This window comes from Netta rufina (assembly GCF_964035555.1).
Source record: "Netta rufina genome assembly, chromosome: 9".
NCBI classification, from domain to species: Eukaryota; Metazoa; Chordata; class Aves; order Anseriformes; family Anatidae; genus Netta; species Netta rufina.
Window position 1 is genome coordinate 4,998,938 of NC_140132.1, and position 26,540 is coordinate 5,025,477.

General features: G+C 37.5%; 1 protein-coding gene across 2 annotated transcripts in view; it reads left to right on the forward strand.

Annotated features, from left to right (window-relative positions):
• DOCK10 (dedicator of cytokinesis 10) overlaps positions 1-26,540 on the forward strand; it is a gene marked incomplete at its 5' end in the record, with an annotated part of 150,264 nt that overhangs the window by 96,148 nt on the left and 27,576 nt on the right. For both annotated transcript variants that reach the window (XM_084291885.1, XM_084291886.1), the window contains 21 exons: positions 1,787-1,974; positions 2,591-2,656; positions 3,358-3,450; positions 5,058-5,181; positions 5,332-5,453; positions 6,108-6,194; positions 6,707-6,799; positions 8,798-8,916; positions 11,721-11,790; positions 14,829-14,942; positions 15,884-15,955; positions 16,570-16,716; positions 18,593-18,676; positions 21,361-21,457; positions 23,155-23,199; positions 23,596-23,771; positions 23,893-24,009; positions 25,001-25,112; positions 25,841-25,962; positions 26,048-26,162; positions 26,331-26,397. In XM_084291885.1, coding sequence (XP_084148011.1) covers positions 1,787-1,974; positions 2,591-2,656; positions 3,358-3,450; positions 5,058-5,181; positions 5,332-5,453; positions 6,108-6,194; positions 6,707-6,799; positions 8,798-8,916; positions 11,721-11,790; positions 14,829-14,942; positions 15,884-15,955; positions 16,570-16,716; positions 18,593-18,676; positions 21,361-21,457; positions 23,155-23,199; positions 23,596-23,771; positions 23,893-24,009; positions 25,001-25,112; positions 25,841-25,962; positions 26,048-26,162; positions 26,331-26,397 — 2,230 coding nt within the window. The remainder of the gene's footprint in view (positions 1-1,786; positions 1,975-2,590; positions 2,657-3,357; positions 3,451-5,057; positions 5,182-5,331; positions 5,454-6,107; positions 6,195-6,706; positions 6,800-8,797; positions 8,917-11,720; positions 11,791-14,828; positions 14,943-15,883; positions 15,956-16,569; positions 16,717-18,592; positions 18,677-21,360; positions 21,458-23,154; positions 23,200-23,595; positions 23,772-23,892; positions 24,010-25,000; positions 25,113-25,840; positions 25,963-26,047; positions 26,163-26,330; positions 26,398-26,540) is intronic.

Sequence of the window (26,540 nt, forward strand, 5' to 3'; positions counted from 1 at the left end):
CATGTGCAGGGCAATCACGGGGAAGTGCAGGTGGCCTTGCAGCCAAGAGCCAACGTGGCTGGAAGCAAACTGGGCTGTTGCCTCTGCATAAATGTCTGTGAAATGTGAGGCACAGAGACCTGACCTTCACAACTGACTCCGTAAGGCTTGCTTTTCTCCAGGCGGTTTCTTGCTGTTGTTGCTGTCTCTTCTGAAGAGAGCAGAGATGGCCTGTAGAGTGCATCTGAGCTGCTGGTATTGAAAAGCTTCCTGGTTGCTATATCATCCCTTTTTGTGTTCGGTTCAACGTTATTTCTATTTCCCCGCAAATTTTCCATGGGCTACGAGAAGCGCGGTGTATTGAGCACGCAGCAAGATTTCTGCAAACAGGCCTTAGATGTGCATGCTAATCCTTGTGTCAGCCCCAGGATTTCTCTAATGAGAGTCAAGGCTAATGATGTTCAAAACCAGACACAGTCAGAATGCTTATAAATCTAATTTGAGGGGCAGTTGGCTAAAAATGAAGACATAACACATCCTTTTCTTTTCAGATATGTTGCCTGAGCCTTGTCCAGACAGTGGGAAGCTGTTTAGCCTTTGATCTTATTTTTGTGTAGGCCAAGGCCAGTGAGCAGTCCCCAGGTACTGGGAAACTTCATAGCGGAAGAGCAAACACTCAGAAGTTCATGTGTCCCCACTGACCAACAGAGGAGTTTGTGAGATCACTTGCTGTGCCCTGTTGCTGGAGCTAGGGAGAATAAGCATTCCCAAGGGTTCTTTACAGCCATCAGTGGTCCCTTTTGGCTGATGAGTGCAAGTGATTTAATTTAGCAGTTCCCTTTCACTGCTGCTAATTTTGTTTGGGAAAAACAGAAGTTTTCATGGATCTTCCCATTTGAATTCAGGAGCTGTGTCTGTTGGCTGGGTGTACCAGTGAATTGGGCAGGTGTGTGTTTCAGTGGGCAGTGGGCTGGGAAGAAAGTTTTCCATGTCTGTTTGAAACAAAACAAACCAGCCTGCTATAGCTGGAACAGAGACACTTCTCCCCTTGCCTCTTTGGTCTCCCGAAGACCTGTGCAATCCTGAAACCAGCAATTTCTTCTTGTGTTAGTTTTGAAGGAAGTAAAATGGAAAATATCGTATATGAGAAATAACCATCTTCTTTCAACTTCCTCCCAACATGTTTTTTTATTTTTTTTTTCCAGTGTGTTACTGTAGGGTTCAAGGAAAGAATTTTGATGAAATGTCTCTCTAATTTAATGGTACAGACATACAGAGAATCTGTGATCTTTGGCTGTGACTGCTGTCTGGGTGATAATGTTTGTTTTCACCTTCTGTTTCTTGATCTGGTTTCAGTCATCCCAACTGAACCATGTATTCAATCTAGTTCTGCAATACTTGTTTCTTCATTTGGTTTACTATGTCATTAGATGATAGGAAAGATTAAATGAGATATTGGGCAGTAAAATTAATTAAAAACAGTATCACATATTCATAAGTTACTTAGTTGAAACTGAGCGTGCCAGTGGTGCTGTTATGCTGTCAAGCATCTTCAATTACTGTGTATGTCAAAAGTTTTTTAGTGTTGTACTGTTTAATTTCAGTGAGATAAACCATTTGAGGATGGTGGATTGTAATTCCAGATTTATGTGAATGCAGTTTACAGCAGGGTTTGATCTGCTCCATCTCATTGTGTTGTATTCTTAGTAGTAAGACTAAGTATGTGACTTAAGTTTGTGTGTAAAGAAACTTAATAAGTGATGCTTTTCTTTTCTTTTCTTTTCTTTTCTTTTCTTTTCTTTTGAAGACTGTGTAACTTCATCCTTTATTCCAATCAAGCCGTTTAATGACATAAAGGAACATCAACCTACCGTGGAAGTTGAGGAATTTGTGCAGGAATCAACAAAATATTCTCGGCCTTACAGAGTATACAAGAACCAAATATACATATATCCAAAACACCTTAAGTATGACAGCCAAAAATACTTCAGCAAGGTACAGTATATGATGATCAATTCAGGCCAGCATTGAGTAGATATGTATTACACGAGCTGTCTCATTGGAATGAAGGAGAGGAAAATGGCAATGCAAAGCACTTTTTTTTTTGTAGTTTTTGCAGTCATAAAACATTGGTACAATTTTAATGAAATAACATGTGGATTAATTTTAAGTTTTATCAGTGCATCATAGAATGGCTTGGGTGGGAAGGGACCTTAAAGATCATATAGGTCCTACCCCCAGATCAAAGAGAGAACATGGGAATAGCTTTTTCACAATCTTGATGCAGATGAAATGATTCTGGAAAAAAATGTTTTGCTTAAATGAAATTGGAGTACTGATTGCATTTGTATGCTAAGTGAAGATTAAAGACAAAATGCAGGTAAGTGATGGTCGCTCTATAATCTACTTCTACACTGTTGGTTTGAGGCCTGGCTAGTGTTTAGCCACTTCTTGATTGAAATAGTATTTCTAGCAATAGCACAGTGGCAAGAAGATGTTTCAAATTTACGCTTCTTCTAGATTTTGAAAAGAGTAAGCTACTCATATTTGGCCTGTATTTTTATGGCTATCCTAATTCTCATCTGAACGTTAATATATTCCTATTTTTCAGGCACGGAATATAACAGTGTGCATTGAATTTAAAAGCTCTGATGAAGAAGGAGCAAAGCCACTGAAGGTGAGACATAAGAACAGTGTTTCTGACATTACTTATAAAACCCAGGAATGGAGACTGTACTAACCTATAACAATTAAACTTACCATTTTTACAGTGCAACTTAGGGCAAGAGTGGTCTAAAATTCACCATTTACCCCAGATTTCTTGCTGAGCTTAGGATGCTTCATAAAAAAAAAAAAAAACGAGGCAGAAAATTAGAACTTAAACATAACTCTTAACTGCTACTGACCATGGACTATCACGTATTATTGTTGTTGTGTAGTTTCCCCACCAATAAAGCTGTCATCACTCAATATTCAAGAGCCTCTGTACTAGACTGTGCCAGCAAGGGAATTGTTAACAGTTGTAGCTTTTGCAACACTGAGAAATCAGTAAAGGCATTACATTGTATATTGAATTGGATAAAGATGAAATAGCTTTTGTAAAGCTTTTTGCAGAAAACTACAAAGTCAGTAACAGCAAGAAAGAAGCCTAAAGAATGCATTGCTTAGTAAATTCAGGGTAATTTTCCTGGATCAATGGACTTTTCCTGGAAATGTGTATAAAAATAATTTGTAAGCACTTTAAATATTTCTTTGAATATTTAAGTAATTATCAATCTTTCATGATATTGTTTTCAATGCACATGCATATTAGATATACCAGGACTATTATCATCAGCAAAATCTGACAATGTAATTAAAGTATGTTACTTTTATCAGTGCATTTATGGGAAGCCAGGCGGACCATTATTTACAACGGCAGCCTACACCGCTGTGCTACATCATTCCCAGAATCCTGATTTCTATGATGAGGTCAGTCTGCTTTTTTTAAATGTCTGACAATATCACATGTTTGCCAATGAGACAAAAAAAAATGTAAAGAATGCTTGTTACGTGTTTTTGTGTACCTGGATGGTAGATCTACATGCATTCTCACTCTTTTTTTTTTATATCAACTCAGTGAGTCTTTCCTCTTCTAAGATGTTCTGAGTACAGTTAAGATGCTGTAGAATTAATTAGAAACAGTGTAGCTCTTTAAAATGCACGTCTGGATGACCTTAAGGACCTAGATGTATCTCTGAATTTAGTGGAAACAGTAAACACCATGATGAAGGGCGGAGGCATCAGGACAAACCCCTCTCACAAATACAAGATTTGTATTGGGACATTTTTGTTGATTCAGTGATCTGAACAGAATATACAGTGATGTGCAGAGGCTGCAGCAAATAGCTTAGCTCATGATTTGGAGGTTGCAGCTCTAGAATAGAGTTTGTACATTGGCCTTTGCCAAATGCTAGATGAACATCTTTCCACCATGCATTTTTACATTTCACCAACACCAACTGATTTCCTAGGCTTTCTGCAAGTGAACTCAACTTCACCCTTTCACTGACCAGTGTGTTTGATGGCTTGCTAATGCCATGAGTCTCTTCTAGATTTTCTACTATGGTTCTGGCTAGTGATAATGCTGGCAAACAAAACTAGTAGTTAACCAGCATTTTCCAAACTACTTGATTTTGGAAAAACTTCAAAAAATGAAAATTTTCTTTGATAAAATATCAAGAGAAAAATCAGCAGATAAAAGTGCAACTTAGTCCTAAGTGTTCGTAGTATTAGTCAGGAAAACAGCAAGTGCAGTTTTGAAAATGATGTAGAATGTTATCCAAAAAGTTGTCTTAATCTCCCTGTCTGCATGTCCATTTCATATCTATATTTATGGTATTAGATTCTTACCCATAAGCTGATTTAACACTGGAAGCATTTACTAACAATTTCTAAGCCTTACTTTAAGCATAGGATCAGCATGGATAAGCATTATCGCAGTTCAGAAGGGCAAAGTGTCTTTTTCATTAGTTCCTATGGTAACATGTTTTGATTGCTTTGTATATTTATTCCAATAGGTTAATAATACCTCAGCCCAAATCTATAGGGATTTGTGGATGACATGATATGAGATTTAAGACTGACCAGAAATCCTAAATAGAAGTTGATTTTCATGTCAGCTATGAAATGATCCTGAATAAAATAAGAGATTTTGTTTTAGTTTTGAGTTTGATTGTCCTGAAAATAAGAGAACAGTGATGGCTATTTATGTCTGCTAATCACTTGTAAGCAGGGTCTATGACTTCTTAATTCTGTGCTTTTTCATCATCTGCTTTTTCATCATAAATGCAAATATTCATTCACAAGAAAGAGAGGAAAGAAGCTGGTTAAGTAAAAATGAGAGATAATCATCTTCAGCAACTTCCTTAAGAGAACATCTATTACCAAGGTAGCAACAGCACCACACAAATATTTGCCGGTAAAGTCAGGCTGTACTTAGACCTCTATGTAGAGAGATGTCACTCATTTAGACCATCTCTGATGCCTGGTTTAATCGATATTTAAACTAAAGTGAGGTGTAACATTTTACATTTCAGGTGAAAATTGAACTTCCCACTCAACTCCATAAGAAACACCACATTCTGTTTTCATTTTATCATGTCACCTGTGACATAAATGCAAAAGCTAATGCCAAAAAGAAAGAGGCTCTGGAAACACCAGGTACCTGTAGCAGAATTACTTTTAATAATAAATATAAATAATGTACAATCGAATAAGGATTTCAGAATTTCTGGCTGGATGTTATTGTCTTCCTTTGAACTTGAGGAACTTGTTTTCCAATGTGCCATATTGATTTGTTCTTGTGCACAGTGGGATACGCATGGCTTCCTTTGTTGAAAGATGCCCAGCTAGCTTCCCAGGAACACAACGTGCCAGTAGCAAGCAGTCTGCCTCCCAATTACTTAAGCCTTCAAGAACCTACAAGTGGCAAGGTATTAATTCGTACTTTTATGTTGTTCAAATGTCACGGAGCACTTGTATTTTACATGGGATCGGATTTACATTTTTACTTATCTGAAAGTGTAAATGGTAACAGGGCATCTATTTTAGAAAGTTCATGTTAATAGTATCAAGAATATAAATGAACATCTGTAACACTGGGCTGTGAGCCATATGATGTTGACTCAGGAGTATATATGGGAAAAGGGCATTTTATAACTGTGTCTTCTACAGTATTATACCTAACGTCTCCAAAACTTGAGAGAGCGATCAGTAAGAACTCTGCAGAAACTCAGGCCACAAGACATTCATTATCCAGTTAACATGACCCACAATCATGATTCATTCTCCACCATTGTTGTATGATACCACTTTTTTCCACTGATCCCATCCTGTTAGGGTTATTTGTGCCTCTATGTGTTTGTTTTAACATTGTCAAGAGAATAGGGTAGGACAGTGACCTGGTCCCTTAAATGATAATGTTCATGGTCTCACACTGAAAAGTTGGTTTGTGTGGCATAGTTCTCTGTTTGTGAAAGCACAATAGCTAGCACAGTTCACACACAAACCCTGTGCAAAGCTACGCAGTAAAAAAGTGGTGCAGACTTGAATAAGTAGGAAAAATATATTTTGTTTTGTTTTTATAGCAGATCAGCTGTGATGTAAAATGGGTAGATAGTGGGAAGCCACTTTTCAAAGTGTCTACTTTTGTTGTATCGACAGTAAATACTCAGGTAAGCTGAATTTCCTCTTATCTGTTACCTGCTTACAAGCAAAAAGTGTCGAAGTCTGAAAGTTGCTTTCTCTCAAATCTTGTACGAATATGTTTCTTTAACATTTAGAGGTTACTTAAATATAGAATGGCAAAATTACAATGATGGAATACATGTTTTAAGGAAAAGTATAAGTTACTTAATATTATGCCAAAATAAAAATCATGGAATGTCAGTTTAAACAGCAAGAAAATAAATTGCGAGCACTGGGGGAAAAAGTATCTGGCCATTGAAATCCCTAGGTTGTGAGGAAGAGACTAATTGCTCGCAATACAGGAAAAAAAGTTTGGTCAAAGAACCTAGAAATATTTGGGTATATATTAGGCTATATACAATGGCCAATGGACTGGGCTAGGTAAATTGATCTGTCTTTCCATGTCTTATGTCACAGGAGATTGTTATAACCAATTTATGGATTTGAATTCCAAGACTTTCTATAATATGTTAACGTGAACATTTGTTTATCCATACAGGATCCATACCTGAATAACTTTTTCCATCAGTGCCAAGAAAGGGAAAAGGATTTCTCTCAGCCTCCTACCTCAAACTTTATCAATTCTTGTAAGGTAAAGTAATCTGCAGCACATAGTTGTGCTATAAAATTGTAATTAGGGCTTTCTCTCAACTGATCCATCACCGCACAATTCTAAGAGTGGCATATACTTGCCAGGAGACAATGGGTCCGTGACAACTCCAGTTAGACTTCCTTGGTGTGACAGATGTAATACTGGTCACAGAGATGTTTCCCATCCCCTCTCTCATTTAGAGCACAGCTTCATCTGCCTCAATTCCACTCTGGATAATCCAGCCTATGTCAAGCCTCAGTTCCCATTAAAGGGCAGTGAAACGCTGCGCTGTTTCTTGAGGACTGTCCAAAAAATGAGCATGGCCTGTTGAGCTGCAGTGTTCCTGTTAGTCCTCTGTTGCCCTAGATGTACAATGTGATCACCTCCTACTTGTCTCCAGATTTTCACTCAAAAATAACTGGTTGCTATTCAAAGGGGCTGTTTTTGGTACTTTGCATGTACAAATCAAGGGTACTAGTTGCCTGCCAAGTTCTGAAAACAGTAAGAGCAAACCCTTTCTGCAAAGTTGAAATGAATAAGCAAGAATAGCATTAAATGCATCTGTATTCAATCGAGGTCAAAAACTGAGAAAGCAGGGGCAAAGCAAGCAGCATAGAAGAGCAGCAGGTAAACGAAAGGCCATGACACTTTACTCATGAATGGCAAAATTCAGTTAGCACTTTGCAGTCTGCTTATTGAACTTTAAGAGAAGGAGAAGCAAGAAGACTAGGGTGACCGTGACTTTAATTTTGCACTATTAGCTCTGTAACTTAGTACATGACTTGTATTTATTATTTTTCCTTGTAGCAGTGTGTGAAATCTAATAGCTGTTTGGGGATTTAGATGTTACCTTCATGTATGTGCTTTTCCCCTTTCCTTTGTCACTATGTTTTCCTGTTTCCACATACCTTCAGCAGATTTTATAAAGATGCTTGTGAATTTTGCTTTAATAAGCAAATGATACATTCCGATAAATTATGGCCCCAGTTCTCTGGGCAAGGCCTTACAGGTGACTACTAATTTGGTTGATGGGTGCAGGTAGACCTGATGGGGTATTTAACACTGCCAGTTAGTGCTGGTTGATTTAACAAGATGATTAAGGAATGTTTTCAGAAATCAAAGCATCAGGGCTATTTATAGGGGATACATCTACTGAATGAAAGCCTTAATTGTAAATTTTTGCGAAGCTGTTGAGCATATTTGACAAAGTTTGGGAATCCATAAAAGCTTCAGAATTTTCTGGACAGTAAGTTGGTTATCTAAATAACCAGCATTGCACTGTTCATTATTTACTGTTTGTAGTTTACCTTTTAAAGAGATTTTACTGATTTTATTAGAAAATAATGTTGTATGTGATAAAGAATCAACTTTGCAATATAACCAAGAAATAATTCTCCCCAGGGCATTTTGCTTTTATTTATAAATCATGACTAACTTTGAAGAAATTTAGGAATTATTTGGAAATGTCTGAAATGTAAAACTGGGAGTAATTCAAAGGATTTTTTTTTTTAGTTAAGAGCTCGGTATCTTCCTTGATCAGAGAAGATAATACAATGTCTCTGTAGTCAGGTTAGAGTGTTGATACTGCTTTTATCAGTGTGCTTTTGACAGTTGTTTTAGCTACAAGTTCATTTTTATCAGATATCAGTATAGAAAGAATGAGTTTTCCTAAAAAAGTTAGGAAATGCAGGTCTTAAAAACAGTTCTTTTAGTGCTGTGGTTTTGGTTTCAATCTTTTTGTTTGCTTACTTTGTTTTTCATCAGGATAAAGCAAAATACTCAAATTTGGAGATGTGGACAATAACTACAGCTGCATGGATGGTTATATTTAGAACAAATTTTGTGGGGAAGTAGTCCTCCACTTAGTTGTCCTGTTTTCCTACCACTACCCCACCAGTGGCTGTACAGCATTTTCCCTGCTGAAACGGGAAAGCAAATAATGAGATTTCACTGCTCATATTGGAAATCTCTAATATTTTTTTTTTATGTCCATTACAGAATTTGCTGAGGATAGAGAAGATCCATGTAATTATGAACTTTCTTCCCATAGTCCTGAATCAACTATTCTGGGTTTTGGTGCAAAACAGTGACGATGAAGTTACAACAGCTGTGACCAGGTATCTGAAGAAAATAATTCTGTAGATGTTCATCCAATAATAGCTGCTCTCATAAAAGCTGTCTGTGGCATTTAGACTTCAGTAAGTGAGAATGCCTGCTTCCACCTTAACACAAGGCTCTGCAATAGGTTGTGGAAGAGCATGGTATCATGTGGTTGACTCTGATACCAACCAGGAGATCGTTGCCCATGTTGGATGTGTCTTTATACCCTGAGGCAACGATAGGTAAAGGTCTTGTCCTTGAGGAGTTAATTGCTTACTAAAAGTGCTGAATATCCATTTTAATTTATGTTTAACTCTGAATATGTAGAATTCAGCATAGAAAGAGCTTGGCATCTTGCATTAGCCAGTGCAGAGTCAAAGATTCAGTTCATGCTTTTCTGAGGCATTTTCTAATTAGTGTATCGGCAATATCTGAAAAGCAGTGGAGGCATTTTCTAGTGAGTGGGCAAACAGCTGGAATGATTTTCTGGGTCTCCTCACCCCTCACATAATGAAATTGTTTTTATTGATGCTGTTAATCAGTGCAGCAGAAAAAAAAAAATGCTGGAGAGATTATAATTGTTCTCTGCAGGAGGGCAGAAAGTTGTAGTGAATTTTCTTTTGGCCATAGCATTATTTCAGTTGTACCTCTGCCAGTAGCTAAACATTGGGACTACAACTAGTTGGAAAAAATGCCCTCAGCAACCCTGTTAGACTCATCTGCTGTCTGTATATTTTCTTGCTTTTCACAGATTGTTTTCCATAGTTAATTCCTGAAGAAAGATTAACTAGGAAAGCGTAACAGAATGAGGAAGCTGATTTCCTCATGTTAGCCTTGGAAAGCTAGAATGTCAGTATATTTTGTCAAAGGATCATGGCACCTCGGAGGATGAAGTCCAGTTTGACAACACCTAAGTACTAGGAAACTTTCCTTGTAAATGCGTGATTTCATGACTACATAAAGTTTTCAAAGAGAGAGAGAGGACCTTTGTTCAGGACCCCTTTATGGCCAACAAAATAACTAATGCTAAGGCCAGTTAGGGAAAATGAAGAATCTTTCCCAGGGTAGAATTGAAATATCAATTGACTGGAAAATAAATGCATCAGAAGAAGTAGATGTTTAAAACTTAGACTTAATGATTAGATGGCAAAACTGAAGGATGCTAATTTTTTTCATGCATCAGATTTTGAATATACACCCTCAGTGGGGTGGAGGTGGGGTCTCTGTTTCCCTTGTATGTGCGATGGCTTTTGTGCTAGTACTGTTGATGTCAATGGGAATATGTTCATCTGCTGTGTGTGCCATTCATTGACGTGTCCTATATATATACACAAATTGTATTTTGTTTTGAATAGCTTGGAGCAGCTTGTGTTGAACATATTAAAAACAACAACAGAATGAAAAGCTAGAATTGCTTATGTGTTGGGCGGAAAACATTATCCCTTTTATACTCCCTCATAATTACTTACTTGTCCAAGGCCCCGACATGGCATCATTTCTATCTTGTCTTTGCTAGGACTTATTTCAGTTTCAGATCAGAGTAAGGGTTGGCTGAAGGATCAGAATGGGCACAACTGATTTTGTCATAGCATTTGTGTGTTGCTGTAAGTTTTACTTCTAATAATAACAAGAAATGAAATATAGGAAGTATATAAACTTAAAGGAAGTACAAACTTTTGAATCCAACAGTAAGAATTTGCAGAAAACTCTCAAATCAACAAACTACTAGAATTACTTGTATGTGGATCATAGTCTGGCATATACCTGTTGGTGTATCTATGCATTAATAATCCATTTTAGTTATGCCATTATTATGAGTGCCCTTGAATTTGAGATACAGTCCACAGCTTTTGATATTTGAGAATCATGAACTGTTTCCTCCCCATTCTTTCAACATAAAAATAAGTCTATAAAACTGCAGTGTTTTCTATATTAAATATCTAAAACCTGAAGAAAAAAATGGTCTCAAAAATTGGAGGAGATGTTATGGTTAATTTGAAGATAACTTCTTGCTCAAATGTGTGCTTTCTAAAACAAAATGGTATCAAACAAAAGATGGCCCAGGTACAAACGCAAGAGAAAACTTTGCTGAAACGCTTGATCTCAAATGGTTCCATCTCTGCTGTTAACAGAAGCACAGGCATGAAAGTGGGTGTTGGCATGGCCTGGGCAATTTGTTTCCACATTGCTGATCACCAAGGGGATTTACAGAAGCTCAGAGCACCTGCTGCTGAGGAACAAGCAGGTGCTGTGCTCAGCCTGTTCCTCTGGACTGGTTGGGTGCTCAGGCAAGGGCTGAGACCCCTGCTATATGCAAACAGTGCAGGAGAGAGGCACACTTGGGCTGGAGCCCAGGCTCCTGTGTGCCCTTGATTAACAGTGAAGGCATAAAGAAAACATCAGAGCCTCATAGAATCACCAAGATCTGAGAGAACCAGATAAGTAGCATTGCGAGTGGAGGAGGCTCTTGCTTCTCTGTTTCATCAGCATGGTTTATTTTTTTCTTACTCCCAATTTGAATAAGTCCTTACAAGCTTTAGTTAGTTAATAGATGCATTCTGTTGTAATGTCAGTACAGGTGTAATCATTAATACTGTGAGTATTTTACTAGATGAATGCATATATAGCAGCATGATCCATGCAAGTGGAGGGCCCAAGGAGTGACTGTTTTTGCCTAGTGGGACAGTTTCTGCATGCACTATTCATCATTTGGATCATATCCATCAGGGGCTGTTTTAAACGGGGAGTTGATAACAGAACAATGTGGTGCATTAGATGTCCTTTTCTCTGCTGTATGACTTTTTTCTTTTTAAACTTTCAGGGTTCTTACTAATATTGTTGCTAAGTGCCACGAAGAACAACTAGACAACTGCATCAATTCTTATGTGACGGTATGACTGCTGTTAAACTTAATTATTTTGTGTGGGTTTGTTTGTTTGTTTTCTTGTTTATTTTTAGTTGTACTTGTTTGTAGCTTTCTCTGTATTAGCATTGTGGCTTTCTGCCACTGGCAGGCCGGGTGACTCAGCAGTGAGGAAACTAACATAAGCCTTGGAAGAGACTGAGTGAATTTCAGTCCTCTGTCATAAGTTCCCTGTGCCACCATGGACAAACTATGCTGCCTCTCCTTGCCCTCGGCTGTGGGAGGAGCGGATGTCTTTTAGAAGACATGTAGGAGGGCCTTGTCTTCTGGAAGCAAGGTGTGGTGCAAATGTGCTTCCAGCTGAGCTAAGAGTGTAGACTTAGTGTCAGTCTCTGTAAAATGGGGTTAAGCTAAGAGAACTTCCCACATTGCAGGGCTTATGTGTGTGTGTGCGGATAAATACCTGAAAGATCAGGAAACTTGAGCTAGATAGATACCTGTGAGAGATTGATTTAATGTAGTTTGACAGTTTGCAGCATTTCTTTTGACCATGAAGAGATCTACAGCTTTTAAATATCTGTCCAGCTGACAGATATTTATTTACAGGATTACCCTTACTACAGTTAAAAGTTATTCATGAGTAATAATTTTTATATATAACTTATTACAGGTGCTGTTCATGGTTTCAAATTGCTGTGTTTTTTAGGGAGGTACAAATTTTTAACCAACCTTGTGATTATTTTCTTAAGAAATGAATTTAGTTTCAAGATCCTGTGTCTTTACAAATGCTATTGTACATAAATTCATTTCTCATCTGTGGAATTCAGATTTTTATAACTACACCCTGTTTACTCAGCTTTTTTCATCCATCATTATTTTTGATGAAGGCATTATGTAGAATGTATATGTATCTTTGTTTTGGTTTGGGGGAAGCTGTAGTATTACTTTAAAAGCCAAAGTAGTGGCCTCTTTAAAGGTGACTTCTTTGTTATCTGCATCAATTTAAATATCCATTAAATTAGTATGAATAATGCTGTACACCAGTAAGTATCTAATCAAGAATATGTTTAGGTATCAGATTTAGAAGCTGAGAATTTTATGAAGAAGCATGTTTTTAAGTAAAAGGTTACATTAACTACTATTACTGACTGAAAAAAAATAATAAATGAACTTAAAGTAAGTGTTACTTTTTTTCCTCTCAAGTGTTTTTTTTCCTTATTTATTTATTTATTAATTGAGAGAGGAGACTGGAAAATTTGGTTCTGGCTTTATTAGAGGCTTTATTAGAGGAATCAGTAATGAGTAAATTATATCTTTGAGTCTCATGCTGATTACCTTATTTGTTTATATCAAATGACAGAATAAAGGAGAATTGCAGGTTATTAAGAGAATTGAGGTAGATATTGCTATCACTTTGTATCTTGCCTTGCTGTCGTTTGGTGGTGATGGAACTAATGGAAATTGTCACAAAGTATTTATGAATGTGAAGTGTTGAGTGACAAATGTCTGTATGGGCTTCTAGCTATAGTGATGTGCTGATTCACTGTGAATGAAGTAGTTTTCATAACATAAATTTCATTTGTAGATTGTGACTAATATGTGACATGAGGTTTTTTAAATTAACTTCAGGAATAAAGCGAAAGCAAATAGTTTCCTGACAAACTCTGAAACTTCAGCAAGTTATGGGTAATATAATGAAAGTATGATAGGAGTCAGGTTACTAAAAGAGAAAGATGTTTTTATTTCAGTGTTTACAACAGTTGGTTGATATCTCCAAGGTGTGGATATACTTTCACACTTCATGAAACTACATGTTTATAGGCTATGCATCTGAGCACCTTAGTAGTCAAATTCTACTCTCAAGTACCCTAATTTAAACCCAGAGGAATTCTGCTGAAGTCCATCAGAACTGTTCAGGCTGCAAAGTAATAATGAATGTAACATTTAAAGATAGTTAGTTGAAGGGCTATTAACACCTCTGCTAATCAGGAACTTCTGAAATTTACATTAGACACCTATTGTGGCTAAAAGTATTTGAAATAGCAGGTGATTAATCAGCTCTACCAAAAGTCCATTTAGCTTGTTTTCCCATTTTCAGCAGCAGTCAAAAGCCAATAATTGTTAATCTCTTCTATCCGTCTGTAAGGAAATGAAGAATACCTACTCTAGAGATGCTGTTTTGAGAATAAGTAAATTCAGAATTGCGAGTCACTCAGATACAATAACAATGTGAAACTACACGTGACGTGGACACAGAAGTACCACATTGCACAGGGAGAACTTACTGCATCTGCTCCAGAAATAACGCTGAATATTAATAAGATATTTTCAAGTGTTAGTCCTTTCTTTTACATTATTTCTATTTGTATTGAAAAGGTATTTATTCCCAACTGGTGCACTTGCAGTGCTCTTGCTTTTGGGAAGTCCTAGTAGATTCCAGTACCAAATTATTAGCTTAATAAAATGTTGAATAAAACTCATACTATGTTTATGAGTTCTGGGCAAGTTGGTAGGTAAATTCCTATCTGGAGGGTCTGATTTATAAAAGGGGTGTAGTTTTCCCCTTCCATCAGTTCTAGTGGGTGCTTTACACCTTTCAGGATGAAGAGTTGCTACCAGCTCTAACTGTTGCCATTGGAAGAAAGGAGCAAGTGAAAGGTGGCCCTGACTAGGTGGGTGAAAAACCCTCCTTACTTCCTCTATTTGCCTTTTTTTTTTTTTTTTTATCCACTCTGGTGAAATGGCTTGGAAGACAGTTTAGAGGCATCAGGTTCCTATGCCCTATTGGAAAGAAAAAAACACTGCAGCAACAATTTTAAGCAGAAATTCCTCTTGGTTCACATTAAGCTGAAATTAATAGCAAGTTGTGTTTAAAACTCAAATTTTGTTGGGGAGTGATGTCGTGCCACTGTGAGGGGAATTAAACTTTGTGTGAATGTATTTTTCAGTCAAAATGTTTTGGAAAGTAAAGGTTGTCAGCTGTTCGAGGTGTGTCCTCTCCTACTAAGACTTTTTATGTTTGTTTTAATATACATTTTGATTATTATTTTTTCTTTTCTCCTTCAGTATGTGTTCAGGACCAAATCATTTGAGGAGAGAACTGTTCACGAGGAGCTGGCCAAGAATATGACTGGTCTTCTGAAGTTAAATGACCAAGTAACCGTGAAACAGGTTTTAAAGGTGAACAATACTGAATTAGCCCATTTGTAGTTTTCATACTGGTTTTCTGCATGGAAAGTCTTGTCACATCTCTTTCTCCCATTCTCTTTCCCTGTGTGAGCTTTGCACAAATCACAGCCTGCGCTGATTCAACAGAACGGACTTAAAAGACTTTCTAGAGCTTTTCAACATAACTAATTTCTCAGAGTGCCATGGTTTGCATAATAAAATTCATCCTTTCTTCTACTGCTCAGTCAGGGTGGGGAACCTACTTACTGCATAATATGACATTAGCAATTACTTTTAGGACATTTTGATTTATTTTTTGTTTTAAAAGTTGTTGCATAGAGAATATTAATGTGTAAGTAGGACATTTATGTCTGATTTTAATTGCTGCCTTTGATGGGCAGTGACCAAAATGAGAAGGATTGAGGTTTCCTGAAGTTCCTCACATAAAACAGGTCTAAGAAGTTCATACATATGCAAGCTCCATCAGTGCTCCCAGAACCTACAGGTTCTGGTATAAAAGCTAGTCAGTGCTAGCTCAGGAGTGCTCAGTCGCAAAGACATGCTCAACTGTTCAGGTTCTTCACTGAGAGGGTGGTCGGGCACTGAACAGGCTTGTCAGGGCAGTGATCACAGCACCCAGCCTGCTGGAGTTCAAAGAGAGTTTGGGCAGCGCTCTCAGATACATGGCCTGGTTTTGGGGTGGTCCTGAGAGGAGTCAGGGGTTGGACTCAATGGTCCTTGTGGGTCCCTTCCAGCACAGGACGTTCTGTGATTCTATCATGCAAAGTTACTCAAATATGTAGCACTTGGACTCTTCCATTTCTTTGTCATGTGGAGTTTACCCATGTGCATTACTGAGAAATGCAGTCCATCTCTGAAGAATGGAATTAGCCTCATGAAATATTTATAAAATAATCATATCTCCTAATGTCATTTTTTCTTCTTTTGAACAGCACTCGTGGTTCTTCTTTGCAGTTACCTTAAAATCAATGGCACAGCACTTAGTTGATACAAACAAAATAAAAGTAAGTATATGTGTTGCTCTTAATGAGGCAATCAGGTTCCAAGGGAAAATATAAAATGCAGAATTATGTGAAATAAGTATAGTTGAAGTTTTCTTCTTGACTGGTCAAAAAAAAAAAAAAAAAAAAGAAGCTATTACATATTTTAAAATATTGTTTTTACCTGCAAAAATATAACTCATACCTATTCCAGATTGTACAGAGCTGGTGGACCAAAAATACAGTTGTATCAGCTTTGTAAAGGATGGGTTAGAATGGAATGAGAATTCTGTAATTTCTGGTGGTTACCTGGCAGTGAGTAACTAGATGGCAAATGAGAGATCTAGAAACTTTGCTCTGCTTTGAGCAAACTTGTCATATCTGGCGATCGGTGTCACTTCCTGTCTGCCTCTTTTCTGCCTGGTTATCAAAGACTCTATGAGTATATTTGTGCTGGAATCTGTGGATAGCATTTCCCGCTTTCTAATGGACAAGATCGATGGAATTCTATAAGTACTGAAATATTATACGTCAAATGACCTGTGTTTTTATTGTCTTTGCTCTTGGCTTGAACTTGTTTTCAGATTTAATATGTAATAACATGCAATCAAGTGATTATCTATCCATTCACTGCTTAGGTTTCTCGAACTCAGAGGTTTCCAGAATCATTCCAAACTGAGCTGGATACCCTTGTGATGGTCTTGGCAGACCATGTTGTTTGGAAGCACAAAGATGCTCTTGAAGAAACCAGGAATGCAAACTACAGCACTGCCAAGTTCCTCAAGGTGAGATGTTCTGTCATTATACTTATTTGCCCATATTTAGTGCAAGAGTGAATCTATTCAGTCCAAACTGAAGGGAATAAAAACAATTCTGCGTCAATGATGGCTCGATTTCCAAGTTTAGCATTGACCTGTAGTTCAGTTTTTCTATTCCTTTGGGTCTTTGACAATTCAGAAGCTTTTTCTAATTTTGTTCTAAAACAGTTCTGATTGATTTGTATTTATTTTCTAAAAGAGCCCAAGTTTGCAAACTCTACAAATTCTTCTGTTATATTCAAATTGGTAAGAAGCTTGGTAAGCTTCTTGTAGTTGCAGTAGTTATTTTTTCTTTAAATACTGCATCTCTGAATGAGTGTGGGTAGATTAATATTTCCTAATCATAACCACAGTAGGTGACTTTTACAAACCAGAGTAAGTAAGTTGCAAGTATTGTGTGAAATACTGTAACCTACCTTTTAAGTGTGTCATGCCAGTTTATTTACTAGATATAAATAAATACATGTGCTTTGGAAAAGTCACAAATAGGGTTTGCTTTTTTTTTTTTTTCTTTTTGTTCTAATATTTCTCAATCATGTTTATTTTCCCAACACTGAATTAGCTGTAGAGCATGGGAAAATTGGCATTCAGTAAGAGGCATTCCCAGCTACTTAACTAGAAATAAACCTTGGGGGTGAGGAGGGAACCACTTCCATTAGCATACAGAATGTTGTACACAGTGTACACTGAAACCTAGGCTCCTATCTTTTATGACAGATTGAAACACAGCATTAGGAGAGAGCTGTATTCCAGCAGCAGAATGGAGGTGCGGTTAGAAGGAAAACAACCACAAACTGAAGATGGATTTTTCTACTTTGATATATAAATAAAATAAATGATAGAATTTAGAATGGATAGAAACTGATGTCCACTGTATTGATCTCTGTTGTTGCTTTCATGTGGAAGCCCGAATTGCTGTTGATAAACTGATGTTAAGCTGCATCTCTCCATACTGTATCATTTGGAAGGATTGGTTCGAAGCAGGAGCATAAATGGAGAAGCTGTTGCTGCAGTTTAGAATGTTATTTTTGTTGTTCATCTGAACTGGGAAGACAGTAATGTTGTGTTATGTGATAAGGCATATGGTTTTGTTTTAATTTCTCTGCAAATCTACTCTGACAGAAATAATTACATGGATGAGACATGATATGACTGCCCAGACTGAGGCTTGCAGGAGTCTTGTTTGAATACTATGTAGCAGAAGGCTTAGGGCTTTGCTAGCTTCACAGAGTTCAGAAGCACCAGTTGAGACGGGAAATTCAAGATTACCTTCCCTGTCTCATGGGCTGACTCTGCAAGGGAAAAATGTCAATAACTGTAGCACTAGGGGCCTCAAAAAACCTTTACACCTGGCTATTTAGCCTCATCAGTCAGAGACATAACATCCTCATCACATTCTTAATTTATTTCAGTATTTGCTCCCAGAGAGACAACATAGTTCACAAACAGTGAGTATTTTGTCTGGAATGATTCTTCAGGAGTCATTGCTCTGTCACTGAAGGGGATACTCAGGTCAGCTCCCATCACATACCACCTCTAGTTACTGAGTGTTGCAGTACGTGAATAACTTTTATTAGATAATCTTTCTTTTGGTGCACAGTACAGTGTAATAGTTATTTTAGACTGTAGACAGTGAAAATGAAAAGTATAATAGATTTGTTATTACAAGGCAGGGTGTGAAGAGCCAAATTCACCAGTTCCACAGTTTTCCTTGCCCTGCATGAGACTGACTTCACCTGCCCAAATGATGCAGGTTTATAGGTAATAGAAGGTAAATGGCTAAGTAAATGAGGCCAGGTACTGCTTTTTTTGCTATAAAATAATATTTTTCTCCCTTTCTTAGCGCTGCTTTACATTTATGGACCGTGGATTTGTGTTCAAGATGGTCAACAATTATATAAGTATGTTTGGAACAGGAGATAGCAAGGTATAGTTTTGATTTTTTTTTTGTTGTCGTTGTTTTTCCCTAAGTAACTCACTAACAAAATGTTTTTATATTAAGAGTATTTATAATCTATTCCATTGCTTTGCCATTCTCAGAACTCAAGTCAGTGGAAACACTTAACACTGTTAAAACCTTAATTTTGCAAAAGGTCCCCTGTAGACAGACTTTTGGTTAAACATGAAACTTCTATGACTGTTTCTGGGAAGTACTTTAGATGCACAAAAATCAACAGATGTGCAGTTAAGAACACTTCCCCTTTGCAGATGAATAAGACATTAACAAATGTTTTGCTTAAACCTTGGCTAAGTGGTAAGTATCGTTAGTAATTACCACTCTGCGACTACTATTAACAAGAATAACATTTCACTTTTGTTATTGCTGTTTTTGAGCCATCTGTTCTCCTTTCTGAAAGTAAGTAGCTGTGTCCAAACACTTTCTCACTGAGCCCTGCAAAAGCAGGCTCTACAAGGACTCCTAAGAGTAAAACATGGAAATGGCTGAACAGTTCTTTGAATTTGAGATTTGATTCTTTGGAGAGTACACTTGTGGTTTGGACTACAAATATCAGCAACTGTTGGCAGTAATTTTCTTTTAGAGCAGTAAAAAAAAATCTGAACAACTTACCATTGTGTAAATTCAATTGAGAACGTATGTAATATCTTGGTTACTTTGAATGGTATACTTTTTACCTCATTGCTAATGTGAGAAAGCCAGGCAGCTCCAAATTAGCTTGCACTTGCCAGTAGGAAAATTCCCTGCAGCCCAAATTTCTTCAATAATATCTATAATAGTCAGTGATTTAGTTTGGACAATAAATTTCAAACTGCAAGAGGTCCCCAAATTATTCAGCTTGATTCCTTTACTCTTCTTCCACTCAATGAGTCTTTCTGGTCTTTATCCTACGCAGCTGGGTTTCTGAACTGTCATGCCAGGGTGTACAAGACAATAAATAACAGAATGCATCTTTTCCAAAAAGCTTACAAAAATTTTGTCCATTAATCTTTTATAACTCTTTAGTGCTGATCTGGTATTTGTAGGTAATGAATGAGATTACTCCAGTCTATTTCACTTTTTAGTAAAACCAAACTTCATGTTGCACTCAGATATTTCAAGTAATCTCTGGAGCAGATGTAGAATGGAGTTTCTTGGTATTAGTGTTGTAACCTGGAGTCTATAATTCTGCAAACAACATTTTATGTATTCTGAAAATAGTTTCCACATTTCAAACTTCACTAAATACATTCAGCTTCAAAAACAGATGTTTATTTTAAAAAAGGACAATATAATGGCCAGTAGAAAAGCCTGAGATTAGTCAGTGTGCACATTAGAAATTAGCAGCTCCTTGGCAGTAAGTGCGTGCACATTGCCAGCCACCCAGCTTCACTTCAGAGCCATCTGCCAGGATGCATGAAGCAAAATCACTGCAGAGCTGAGACAGATGTGCCACTGGAACAGGCTTTGCAGCACTTAAAAACAATAGCCATAAAATAAAATGAGAGATTTCTGACCTCAAGGAAAGGCCGTTGTCTTGGATTGTTTCCATTTTCAATCAGACCCCTATGTAAGAGTCGGTTGTTAAAATTTGCTGCAGGATTCATTTCTGTGTATCTTTGCTTCTTTAATGGGATTGTTTATTTATCAAAAAGATTATACCACAATCTGACCTCTCTTTTCAGGAAATTTAATGGCATGTATTGCTGTAGTTTATAGGTGTGTCAGTATATAACGTTGCAGTCTGAATTTAATTGTGAATGAAGCATCATAGTTTCTATTCCACAGAAACATTCACAGTATTCCATATTTTGATAGGTAAGCATCATTTTGAGAAATATTTATTCAAAAGTTAAAATGTCTCATTGGAACTCAGTTCAGCATGGTGTTCCTTCAAAATATCACATTTCCTGAAAAATACATTTCAGCTGCTTCATTTCTTTGATTGCATGGTCTAATGGCTATTAATGGACAACTGTATTCATGCTCAGGTACTACAGTGCAATAAAACATGTCGAGAAAAATTCCCTACCATTCTCTGCTCTCAGTAGATTGTAAAAAGCATGTTCCAGGTATCCTAGTCTGATGGTAGCAGCAGAAAAACTACAGTTTATCAGGGATTGACTGACTTAATATATTAACACATTACTACATAATACCAAAATCCCTAGAAACTGGAACTCACTGGCATCAATAGAGGAAGCTTCCACCAATATCAGTAAGTGTGGGATCAGGCCTGTGTGGCTAAAGCTTTGTTTTTGGTGGACAAAATAGAAAAGAAAAAAAAAAAGAAATAATAATTATGATGGTCCTAAATTGCATGAACTGAGGAAGATACCTGACTATGATTTTATGTTACAGTATATACCATTAAAAGACCCAGGGTAGCTTTAAATTTGCCTTAATATGTTGCTTAAATCAGGCTTAGATTTATCAGTACATCTTCAATGTAAAGTCATATTTGAGGAATACATTAAAAGCTTGTTGGTCTGTGACAAGTTCCTCTGATAACATAAGAAAACCAGATGTTATTCATGTAGCTTGGCATAGCCAGCCATAAAGTTTCACTCTTGGTTGGGAGTATGAATTTTAAGGTAGTGATAAATAGTGCAGTTCTGTCTTACTGTTTTCTGTCTTTTAATGTAAACTGAGCTGATGCCTGTTGTGATTTTCAGACTTTACATCAGTTCAAATTCGACTTTCTCCAAGAAGTCTGTCACCATGAACACTTTATCCCTCTGTGCCTGCCCATACGGTCTTCAAACATTCCTGGTAAGCTGTCGTGCTGAAAGGGTTTCTGCACAGCAAGGAATTATTGGGTGGTTCAGGTAACAACTCCGAAGTACTGTGTCTGTTTCTTCAGCCATGGAAGCCCGTAATATCTTGTCAGGTGTGGTACTTTACAGCCATGGTGAAGTGACATTATTTTTATCACACTAAATATACACAACCCCTGCCTGTCCAGCTGAGAGGTGACTCTTCCTCTGGAAGCTTGTGGTGAATGAACTGGATTGGTTGTGAACACGGAATTACTAAAGCCTTGGGAGATGATGAGCTAGGGAAAGGCTTAAACAGGTAGAGCAGGAAGGGAAAGACACTAAGGCTGAAGCGGTGGTAAGAGAATTGTGAAACTAGTAACTGGGTAGAGCTTTCTTGCTGCAGCTGTGAGTGACTTGTCCACAACGGCCCCTTCTTTGGGAGGAAGATCTGAGCTGGTCACACAGAAGGAGTTTGGAAACCTCCACCTTCGTGGATGATAGGCTGTTGATACTTCTGCCTCCAAAGTATCTCTAGGATTGACAGGAGGGTCCCGTGCAATTGTGCCAACTTGGCAGAAAATGGCTGAGTAGTGCAATGTTTTACCTGGAGCAGTATGGCAAGAGAGACCCATTTCAGAATGCATTGCTGGTGCCTCCTGAGCTACTTCTCAAGGCCGGGAATAATGTGTATATCCTATGTTTTGCAGGGAAATATGAGCAGGTTTTGCCTATGCTCTACCAGAGGAGTGAATTCTCTGCCTATGCCCCAAGCCAAGTAGCAGCCACGTTTGCTCAGTGCTGGGCTTGTGCTGATGAGCCCTACTTCCCATGGCTACCCACCTTCTAGCTGAACAGTTTGCATGCACAACAGGTTTCCTTCCACCTGGAGAGCATGAGGCTTGCAGTGAGAGCAGGGTTTTTCCCTCTTCCTTTGCATGCCTCTGTTGTTTAGAACCTAACTTTGTGGCCAATGCTCACTACTAGGTGCTTTTCCTCTTCATTCAAAGACACGGGGATTTTAGCCCAGGGCACCAGTGACAGTTCTGACAGTTTTGTGGACTCTGTGAAGTTCACTTAGGATGTGGTCACTGAAGTTGCTGAGAGCAGAAGGTACCTTCCAGGAAAAGCAGTATGATCTTTCTGTGCAGCATTTCTCAAAGGATGGACCCTTGTCTCTTTTTTGCTTTAGTTTTTGCCACCTTAAAGAGTTCAGTTCTGCTGCTCACTGCTGCTATGAAGCTTTAGAAATTTTTGTTTTCCAAACAGCACATTTTGAAGAGTGGCAAGTTATTGGTTAACAATTAATTTTTAACCTGGTCAGACAACAAGTGTACAACTACCACTTGTTAAAGCACTGTGAAGTTTATTACTTTTTGCCATTGTGGAGAAAAAATGTCTCTAGAATAATTTGATGAATAAAATGATTTGCCATTTCATACTGTTTTTAGTGGGATTTAAAAACTGAAACTCATCACAGTAATTTCTTATGAATAATGAATTAGAACTGTCTATTCATCTTCCATTCTATATGAAACAGTTGTCCAAAGTTTTAAATAAAAAGCTACTGGCACAGCCCAGGAGAAACTGTTTCATTCGAATAGCAGTCGAATAATTCAAAAGGATATAAAGTAAATAATTTATGCACTTATGTTTTGCTGTGTTTTTTAATGATTTTTACCTGTTATTGTTTTATATTTATGATAAATGAAGACCCTGTGACACCTTCAGAATCAACCCAGGACTATCGAACATCAGGTATGAGCAAAATGGCGGCATAAGAATTAAGTAGAATTGTGCATTAAGAACTACAATATGTATTACAACTATTGCTACTAAACTGGGACAAATACAGGCGAACATTAATCACCATTTGTTAGTCTGGATCTGTGTGGTTTAGAACTCTTCTAGATAGAATATGGAAACAACTGTTTTTACCCTGTGCCTTCAAGAAGTGACTAAGTGTGCAAAGCATTTGAGATTCTAATATTGGTATACGCATATAAATTGGAGGAGTGGGATGGACAGTTCAGGAAATCAAGATTTAACAGTGGATTAAATAAATCAAAGTTACTGACATTTTTGAAAATGGAAGGGGAATTTTTTTTATATAACATACATTAATTTAGACATTCTTGTCCTTTCTGTTCCAAGATATTCCAGAGTACACATTGACCAATGAATTTTGCCGTAAACATTTCTTAATTGGAGTACTGCTGCGGGAGGTTGGTTTTGCCTTGCAAGAAGACCAGGATATTAGGCACCTGGCTTTGGCTGTGCTTAAAAACTTAATGGCAAAGCATTCATTTGATGATCGATACGCAGAGCCGGTAAAGAAGCTGTTTGTTTATTCTTTTTCATACAGTGGCTATAAAATATGTGAAACATCCTTAGCCAACCAGTGTACGTTAATTAATTTATTTAGGTGTATTTATATCACTTATTTTTTAGGCAAAACAAGCACAAATAGCAAACCTGTACATGCCACTCTATGGAATGCTTTTGGACAATATGCCAAGGATTTACATGAAGGATATGTTCCTTTTCAATATCAACACTTCCAATCAGGTAATTCCTGTGAGTTTTCAGAACACTGAAAGGATCAAACTGAGGTCTGACCCTAAGGTCTGAGAAAAGCAATCTGGCGGGAAGAAGTCCAAATGTGCCCTGGTCAGAAATTAGATGGCAAAATATAGTTCTAAAAATGCTGATTCGTTTGCACCCAAAATGTTTAATTTGAAAGGTTTTGATTTACCCAACACGTGCAGAGCCCTGGGAGTCTGTACTGGCAGGACCCTGAGTCTGGGACAGTTCCAGGGCTGGAAGCTCCAAATTAGAGGCTCATAACCCCAGGCAGTTTGTGTGTCTGCGCTTGTGCCATGGGCTGCGGGCTTACCCTCTGGCAGGTCCCTGGGCAGATCTCTGAGAGACATTGCTGTAGAGAAAATCTCTCATCACTCACAGATTTTTTTTCAGGGTTATGTCATGGATCCACAAGCAGTTTCTTTAGTACAGGAAGAGGGACCATGAGCAACAGTACGAAGTAGAGGGAATGCATACAAGTAGTTGAAGGAGGGAAGGGGTACAGAATACCTTTAGATTCTGACACAAAAAACGTTTGTATAAACTGTGCATGTGGAGGAGGAGCAGATTTGCTTATTTCTTAAAAGACTAGATGTGTTCTAATCAGACCTGATCTAAAAACTAGAAATAATTTCTGCAGGGGTGTTGTGTTCTTTCAGTAAATCAGTCTATTTAATCTGATAATCGCTAACAGCATTTAATGCTCCTATCCTAATGTTATGCTAATTTTTAAGAAGCAAACACAGACTTGGTATGTTCTTTTTAACTCCAGTGATGAGTGTTTCACATTGGGGCTAACTTGGGCATATTACAGTAAGCCCTGATTTATTTGTTTAAAGCTGCCATGTATCAACAGCTGAAAGTAGGTTTTCTAGCTCAGTGTCTAAGAAAAATCATCATTGCATATGTGCTGTCATTGTAAAAGTAAACAGTGATAACATTTAGCAGAGTTTATTCTGTTTATTTCAAAATACAGGGATCTAGGGATGATTTGAGTACAGCTGGAGGATTTCAGAGCCAGACGGCTATGAAACATGCAAATTCCGTGGACACTTCCTTTTCCAAAGATGTTTTGAACTCCATAGCAGGTATAAATGACAGACTGATCACGTACACAGGTAGATTTCTGTGTATCTCAATGCATTGTGCTTTCTGCTTAGTATTCATGGATGATATCATTAACCCATTTTATATGATATTCAGGGAAACATGGTATGCGATGTTTCTCTTCTCTTTGGGTGTTTTTGGATTGATTTTATTTGTCTTGTGAAGCTGCTCTTCTTCCACTGCTTCACTTACTCTCCTGCTTTGGAATGATGCCAGTAGTTAGGCTCCCCAAGATCCCTGTACCTGAGTTCATTCTTGCAGTCTGCCTGGGTTGATAGTCCCAAGGTTTCTCCTGAAATTGTTCTTGAAGCCATTCTTAGTTTTCCCAGGCTTAAAACTAAGTGCTCTTAATTTTCCCAGGCTTAAAGGAAGGGTAGAAACACAACTTTTGTTTACTTCTTCCACATTCCATTTCAAAATTCAGGGAAGTCCACAGGCATCTTTCCACTGATTTTCATGGCTTTGGGTCAGGCCTTATGGAACACAACAGGGTATATTAATGCCATGAATGATGGCAAACTCGGTGATTTTACTTCAACTTGTTGAATGTTTTTTATACTAAACATACCCATCAATAGCTTTGGCATTGGAAGTTCAAAGCACTGGTATCAATCCAGCACAACACATTTTAAGTTCTCCATTTTTCTTGTTAGTTTTTGTATCCATAAATGTTTTAGTTTAGCATGTTTGCTATGACTTTCATTTACAGCCTTTTCATCAATAGCTATCTCTGCAGCAAACCATGCTGACTCCAGAGCTTCCTTAGCAAGTCTTGAATCTAACCCAAGTACCAATGAAAAAAACAGTGAGAGAACTGACACGTGTGAAAAGGTACATGTGCAAATGTTGAAAATGATTCCTAGATTTAGATAGTTATTACTATACTCAACAAGGCCCTTCACTGTCAATTCAACAGATCATGAGACCTTTGTCTTTGATTGGATCAACCCTTCGTTTTGACAAGTTGGATCAAGCTGAAACTAGAAGCCTTCTTATGTGTTTCCTTCACATAATGAAAACCATTTCAGAAGGTAAGAAAATGTACATTACCTAGTTTACATTGTTGTGAAATATTGTGAATGGAATGCTGAATCCAAACCAAAGTTAAAATAGAATAATTATCAGTGTATTTTACAGGCTTTGGGTCAAGTTTAATTCCCTCTAACAGATACACAATACATTTTAATATCTCCCTTTAGATGCACTGATTTCATACTGGTTGCGAGCACCATTCTCAGAAATAACAGACTTTTTCAGCATTTTAGAGTAAGTTCACTTTGTGATTCATTGATTTCATGTTAAACGATGATGTTCTAAACTGGCTACTGCAAATAATTTCTCTTTGTCCACCTTGTGGCATAGGGTGATAGGTTTTTTATGTTGGATTATTTTTCCATTATCTTCCAAAT